At 34.7% G+C, this 7497-nt stretch overlaps 1 protein-coding gene across 3 annotated transcripts; it reads right to left on the bottom strand.

Annotated features, from left to right (window-relative positions):
- Positions 1 to 1879: 1879 nt before the first annotated feature.
- Positions 1880 to 6682, bottom strand: LOC136216638 (putative two-component response regulator ARR21). Of its 3 annotated transcripts, none has more exons than XM_066003214.1 (9): positions 6563 to 6682; positions 6285 to 6473; positions 5382 to 5458; positions 4884 to 5227; positions 3631 to 4198; positions 3411 to 3542; positions 2270 to 2338; positions 2084 to 2167; positions 1880 to 1964 (listed from the first exon to the last, which is right to left on the bottom strand). In XM_066003214.1, exons 1-9 carry the CDS (start codon positions 6576 to 6578, stop codon positions 1911 to 1913), a joined length of 1533 nt encoding a protein of 510 aa, XP_065859286.1. In that variant the 5' UTR covers positions 6579 to 6682; the 3' UTR covers positions 1880 to 1910. The 3 variants fall into 3 exon arrangements, with proteins under 3 accessions (XP_065859286.1, XP_065859342.1, XP_065859402.1); XM_066003270.1 differs by having other exon boundaries at positions 3411 to 3539; XM_066003330.1 differs by having other exon boundaries at positions 1957 to 1985.
- Between the last annotated feature and the right edge of the window lie 815 nt (positions 6683 to 7497).

Here is a 7497-nt window from a genome sequence, read left to right as displayed (position 1 = left end):
AATTACTAGTTTTATAATTTGAAAGACAAAAAAAGGACGGCCGGGTGCACTATACGTCTCCGCTTAAGCGATGGTCCGGGGAGGGGTCCCACCACAAGGGTGTACTTGGGGCAAGCCTTCCCTTACCAAATTTTTTTTTTTATATAAGAGATCGCTCCTAAGACTCGAACTCGTGACCTCTCAGTCACACGACAACAAATAAATTAAATCCTCAAATCAAAAAGTAATTAACAAGTTTTTTTTTTATAAATAAGAATCAAACATCTTATTAAGAATATAAATCCGCCCCTAGGACATTACACGCAAATGGAGAAGAGTAGGAAACCAAGACTCCACGATCAGACAAAAACTTCTGCTAGCAGCGGCTCCAGTGGACAGTGAATAATCACATTTCAGGCAGCCACGAACTCCCCCTGCTCGTTACTAATAACACATCCAAACCCTGCCTAACCCGTGGATTGAAAAATTGCTGCATCAACATTCAATTTCAAAAAACCAGCAGGCGGAGGCTTCCACAAAGCAGCAGGCAGCGAAACTGGTGACGTAGCAGCAGAAGCACTCTCCTTCCACCACGACAAAAACGCTGTAGCCCGACTAAACAACATAGTCATTTCTGGTCGTCCATAGTACCCAGCAGACCCTTGCTGCGATTTCAACATCCTTCCTTCTAGTAGAACCATTATCCACACAATGTCATTGCTTTATCTACGAGATTGGGGAAAATGTAAGGAAACAAAGCGATCAGTGACGGGTTTCAACATTTTTCTTGGTTCATCTCTTGTTTCCTAGAAAACTGAGAAGTAAAATACAATTAGTGGTTCTTATGCAAAAATAGAATATGGTAATATGGTCATTACCAGGGGCGGAGCCAGCCTAGGGTTTGGTGGGCCAGAGTCCCCGGCCACCGGCTCCGCCCTTGAGTACGGGTCGATTTGTTCCCTTTAGCCCTCCTTAAAATTAGTATATATGACTCTATGTAGTATTATTTCAATGTTTAAAGGTAGATAAGATAGTTAAAGATGCATATTCCTATTTGAGAGATCATTACTAGCTCTGAGTTGAAATGGATTCAATTCATTCTTCAAGATCTTGTCATTTTGAGTTCAACTTCCTATTATTATGCATTGTGAACATAGATCAACTGCTTTGGCTCAAAATCCCTTTTCTCATGATACAACCAAACATGTAGCTGCTGTCATCTCATTCGAGAACATGTTGCTAATGACTTCATTCAAACACCTTATATATTCTACTACTCAACAATTAGCTGATCTTTTTACTAACCCTTGGTCTTGAGCACATCGTTCCTGCTTTGTCCAAGATGAACATTATCAATGCTTCCATGTCTTATCTTGAGAGGGATGTGGAAATGATTGTGAAGGTGTTGTTATCCTTTCTGTGATTCAACTTGAATCACAACATTCTATCCTATCTTTTCCTATTGTTGTTAGTTAGGTTATTAGTTGGTTTCTTAATTAGTTAGTTAAGTGTGTGCTTGGTTTTCTTTGCATATCAATTGCAATCATTTCCAATTTCACTAATTTCTTATCGTCATTATAATGAGGCAACATAGAAATTTGGATTTAGAGACAAATCATATACCAATCCCATATTAATTCATTCATTTGTAAAATTAAAAAAGAAATATAAGCAAACTATATATGTCTTTGATGAAGGAAATTAAATTACAACAAAGCCAAACTAAAGTCTTAGATCAGATATTAATGTCACTTTAAAATCTAAATTCAACCTTTTGAAGCATAAAAATTGTTCATGATTGAATCTAGATTTGTTTTAGTCAATTGTCCATTACCCCTAAGTAAGGGTGTTGTTTCCAAGTACCATGTTCAAGAGACCCTCTCCCCACTCCTGCATTGCATAGATTTGTTTTAGTCAATTGTCCATTACCCCTAAGTAAGGGTGTTGTTTCCAAGTACCATGTTCAAGAGACCCTCTCCCCACTCCTGCATTGCATAAAATCACAACTTAATGTCAATTTGGTTTAGCATATAGATGACATGGTGCGCCGGGCGTGTATAATAAAGTGTTCCCGTTAAAGGAAAAATCTTATTTCTCAAGATACCTGATTCTCAACAAATGTTCCTATTTCTTGATGCATGTGGTTAGGCTCTAAATCCATAGGTGCTTCATTGGAACTGCGTTGGGGCTAAAAAAAAGAAAAGAAAAATATATGACACAAAACATGTTATATTGTGCGAGAATGAAGCCATGTTCTTAAAGCAAATAGATTTTCAACAAGTAAACTTGCCTGATCAAAACTTGAGAAATACCCATTTGTAGAATTTCCATCACTGCCAAAATTGGCATTTTGGGCAACCTGGAATTGTAAAAAGATAAACAATTAATCAAGATGAATATAATTAACAATACTAATTAGAAACTATCATCTTGTTTAAATGTATTCTACGCCAAGCTGCTGCTTTCATTAGCATTGTACACCCAGCTGCTGCTGAGTAATTTTTGAAAGTTACAAATGTATCTATGAAGCACCGTCTCGGGTGCGGCAAAAGATATTTAAAAAAAATATGAGATATGGATACAGTAAGACACATTTTTGCCGTGTTGGGTGTGTCCGGCTTTGTTACCGGCCAGTCCATGTGTCCAAATAGTCCGACACGGCCACTCCAACCCAGGAGAGTCAGTGCTTCATAGATATGTATGCAGTTATTACAGTAATAACTCCTATTAGTTACCTATTATCCTACCTTAGATTCAAAAGTAATTGTGTTGTAGCCCGTTTTTAATCACATGGACCTTAATGACCATGTAGTATTAGATCAAGGCTATTAGAATTCTAGGGTGGATATTTCAAGCATCTTAAGATTTGGATTTAATAAGTCTAGATCTAACTGTTAATGACCAAATTCATTTGGTTATTAAGGTCCATATGAACACCGATGGTTGTAACCTCTTCTCAGTAACTTCTATTTAAGATACCTCGTATTCAATAGAAACTCGGTTGAAATCAAAGTCTTTCATGCTATCAGAGCTATATTGTGATATATAAATAGCAATTAGATAGAAGAATAAATATGAATATTATTACCATACTATGTGAACCACAAGATAAAATGACTACTTTGATTAGCTTTCTACATCAAGCTGCTGCTGAGTCATTTTTGAAAGTTCAATACATTCTAATGAAGCCTATACTTTTTGGAATACTAATTGTCACATTGAGAATTTAGGGGTTTTAACAATCAATTGAATGTCCTTTAATATAATCTTGAATTAAATTAGGTATTCTGACTTTCAATTTGTAAGGCTAATTAAGAATTGACTCCAATTTTTTGTTCCTATATAGTTTAGGGGTTCCAATTTAATGTGACAATTGAGTTTGCAAAATAATATAACTTTTATCTATGTGTTAAGGAAAAAAAAAGACTTGCCTGTTGGGAGCATTGGCCATTCCAAAGAGATTTGTTCGCAATAGTGCACGAGTTAGAAAAATCAACATTTAGAAATTCTGTAGAGTTTAATTCGGGTTGATACGGGCTCTTGATGTTCAATGCACCTTCCTGCTACGCATATCAAAACCATCAATCAATACACAAATGAACAATAGATTAAAACAATCTAGTTGTACTATACTTGTGCACATAATTTCACCTGGAAAGGAGTTGTAGAGTTGGTGGAGCCAAAGACTAGATGTTCAATATCAGAAGTACTAGCAACATCATTTATAAGGTTAAAACCAAAATCATTTTGAAGACCACCCTTATTATTCCCAGCGGTGAATGGCAACACAGGAGGTTGGTTGCTAGTACCAAATCTACCAGAAGACGAAGAAGATCCTCCTAGATCCAAGGAGCTACCAAATGCAGGATCCGAAGAAAAGCCTCCTTGATTAGGCACATAGTTGCCAGTAAGTGCATTGTTTGCATTTTCAATTCCAGTGTTGTTAGTCCAATTCATCGAACCATAACCAACATTCAAATCAGTTCCGAGCAAGCTGTTGCTATTCACCCTCATTCCAGAATAAGTACTATTGGGATTGAAATTAGTCCGGGTAGTTAATCCCATATTGTTTGCACTTGCTGAATTAGCATAATTTCCAGAATGGAAATATTGATTGCCAAAGTTCGATCCAACTAGGTCATTCTGCTGCTGATACAATGACTTTGGAGGAGCTGGGAAGCCATTCTTAGCATTGTTCGGTTGCATTTTAATCCCGCATCTGTCATAGATAATAATAAAAGTTATTGATGAACAAATTTGTATTAATAAAACATTCTTATAACGGTGAAGCAAACAAATTTACAGTGGCAGAGTTGATACAAAGGCTGAGTTGCATTGGACTTTCTTATGCTAAAGCTCTGAACACTGTAATTCCATTTGATTTAGCTCTATTTCGAGTCAGGTCTATATATGACGAATCTAAATTATAACAGAATCTTACTATTCACAATTTGAATCATACTATTGGATTCGATTTAAGTCTATTTCGAGTTGTATCTTCACCACATTTTATGAAAAATTTCAACAACACTAACTATCAAACTCACTCTCCCACTCTCCCCTAGTCCTCTAGTCTGATTGTTATTTATCAGGTTATCAACTCGAACTAGTTCTACTGCATCATAATCAAGTTAACAACAACGTCAAAAAAACAGAGTGAGAAACTCAAACTCTCCATTTCCATTTATTAAACATAGTCCAATTTGTCAATTTGTTTTATTAGGATAGTATTTGAGATATTATTTCTTTTTTAACATTAAAATTGCATTTAAAATAATAATATCAATAATATATAATACTATACAAACTTAATACGAGCTGTAAAACATGTGCCTTAATTATGTCAAAGATAATAATAATAGTAATAATAATTCTAATAATAAAAGTTATAATTAGGAAATGACCTTGATTGATTGGGTTGGTGAAAAAGGCTTTTGTCGCTAAACACAGGACGCTGAGAATTGGTGTAACCACTTGATAAACCGGATTGTCCATGTCGGAACTGTAGTGCATAATTGTTAGTAGAAGCATCAAGACCAGGATTATTAGAGAAGCTTTTTGCAATCGAGAAATTTTCTTTACGTTCTTGTTTGAACGTGCTCAATGGCTTTCTAGGGAATAGGGGGTAATTTTGTTTCATTAGCAACGAATTATAGCCCGTTGCAAATGATGACTTAAATTTCCTTTCCAACGCTTCATGTGATAACCATGAACTGTTTGCTACCATCTTAAGAAACATTCTGTATTTCTGCAAAAAAAAAAAAAAAACATATCTTGATTAAGGATAATACAATGTTAAGAAATTTAACATACATTTCCTACATTTCTTTTCATAAATTATTATATATTTTCAATAATTTATATATAGTATACAAAAAAACAAAAATATGCTTGATTCAGACCTGTAAGTGACTAGCAACATTTCCTCTGGTCAAGCCTGAAACATTCATTAACTGAAGAATCTTTTTAGGTACAGCATCTGCATAAATAAAATAATTCACTTAATTAAAAAGAATTTGGTTATATAGATAATGACGGGACAAATCTAGAGGGGAGATAGGCTAGTTGGGTTTGAGCACCCATTGATAGCTAGAAAACTCAGTAAAAATAGAGTAAAAAGATTTAGTTTTATGTGTGCAAGAACACTCAGAAATCACCACAGAACACCCTAAGTAATCCAATCAATGAATTTTGAACCCGTCACTAATTTTTTTCATAAAGTACTTGCACTCTCTCTTATGAGAAATTCTACTGTGGACTATGACTATCAGTCTCCCTCCATTCAGATGATGCCATATCAACAGTTGGGGAATAACTTGACATCATCTGTGTGGAAGGACCATTACTGATCCCGATCCACAGTAAAAAAATTCCTCTCTTATGGTATTGTTCATGTTGTAGCCTATACACAACAGTGAGTTGGATGATTTTGAGAAGATAGTAGATGTTCTTTTGTATTGAGTTAAGTTCAAAATACCTAATACAGTGAGGGAAGAAAAACAAACTTCCGTAGCTGTAACAGCTACTTTTAACCCAATTTAGGCATAAGAACGTCACCGCCAGGCCATTAATCAATTCTTTTAACAGTCACATAGACATGATGAGCTGTTGCGATAAATAATCCTTCAGACATGCTTACAGACTGGATAAGGACAGATTCAAGGAGGGGTTTTGGGTACCCACTGATCACCAGAAAACTCCATAAAAACAGTGTAATAAACAGATGTTTAAAACATCCATAAATCACCAGAAAAGCACCCTAGATAGTCATATCAATGAATTTTGATGTAGAAAGAAATGCTTACTTTCTAACCCGAGATAGATTACTGCTTGCAAGAAGCGAAAATGAAGTAAATCAGTCCAAACCACCTTGGGCTTCTTGGCTGGAAGGAAAACAACACCCTGTTGTTCATCTCTTACTCTTTTTCTTCCAAAACCCTCTTTATCCACAGAAGATGCACAGCTCTCCACTTCATTGATAGCCACTGCTTTACCTTCCCACAAAAAAAGAAAAAATGATAATTAAGTTTCTAAATTACTAATAAACTCAGAATCTTCAATTTATAAATTCTGAATTACGTACCTTTGTTATTTGCCATAGGAATTGAGTTTTTTGAGAAAGGAGAGAGATAGTATAGGAGCTTTTTTGTTTGTGAATTTTGTCAAGGGGGAAGGATGGTTGTTGATTTTATAAGCATATGAGACTTGGTTTTGCTTTCACTTTTTTCAAGTTTAACAACCATGGTGATAAAGGAGACAGTTGTGCAAACTTTACCTCATTTTTTAAAGGACAAAAATACCCCCTAATGTTTACCGTTAGGAGAAATTTTACCCTAAGGTCTAAAATGGTAAAATTTTACCTTGGCAGTTAACATAAATTTTAAGTTTGGGCAATTTGAAAAATAATTCATCAAACCATGTCTTCTCGGTCATGAATCTTGTCATCTATACTTCACATGTGAGCCATTTTATCACTCGTTAGTAACGGATTATAAACGTACAATTAGATGAGAAATTTTTAAAAAAAATTAAAAATTATAATGTCTATTGTATGAGTTCGACAAAAAAAGTTTCAGCAAGAAGACAAGGATAAAATTGGTGTTTTTTAAAAGGAACAAAATATCTGTGTTTTATAATAACGTCTGACATGGACCCAACATGCCAATGTTAGGGATAAAATTGCTCTTGCATGCACGTTAGGGGTAAAATTACACCATCTTAAACCTTATGGGTAAAATTGCTCTTGACTGTATTTTTGCACCTTATCTTTTTTTAACTTTTATCTCTGAAAAAAATATATAATTTCCTGATTTCCTTTTTTTAACGGTTTTTTTTAAGTAAATGTTGGATTACAGGCTAAGATGAGAATGCAAAGGTCCCAACTAGGTTGGTATTTTCACAAAACCAATAAAAAACTCAGACCCAAATTTTATTAAAAGGAGGAAAAAATACAGGAGAAAAATTAGTAGAAACGAAATTGTTCTAAACAATACATATCATCAGAAATAAATCTATTGC

Source organism: Euphorbia lathyris, chromosome 1, assembly GCF_963576675.1.
Source record: "Euphorbia lathyris chromosome 1, ddEupLath1.1, whole genome shotgun sequence".
NCBI lineage: Eukaryota > Viridiplantae > Streptophyta > Magnoliopsida > Malpighiales > Euphorbiaceae > Euphorbia > Euphorbia lathyris.
This window is presented reverse-complemented; position numbering and strand designations above follow the sequence as displayed.

What these genes read in the sequence shown, in the direction of transcription:
- LOC136216638 (XM_066003214.1), bottom strand. An exon ending in ATGTTGCTAGTCACTTACAG is followed by an intron (nt 5,228 to 5,381) that starts GTCTGAATCAAG and finishes TTTTTTTTGCAG; the next exon opens with AAATACAGAATGTTTCTTAA. An exon ending in GAACATTTGTTGAGAATCAG is followed by an intron (nt 1,965 to 2,083) that starts GTATCTTGAGAA and finishes TATGCAATGCAG; the next exon opens with GAGTGGGGAGAGGGTCTCTT.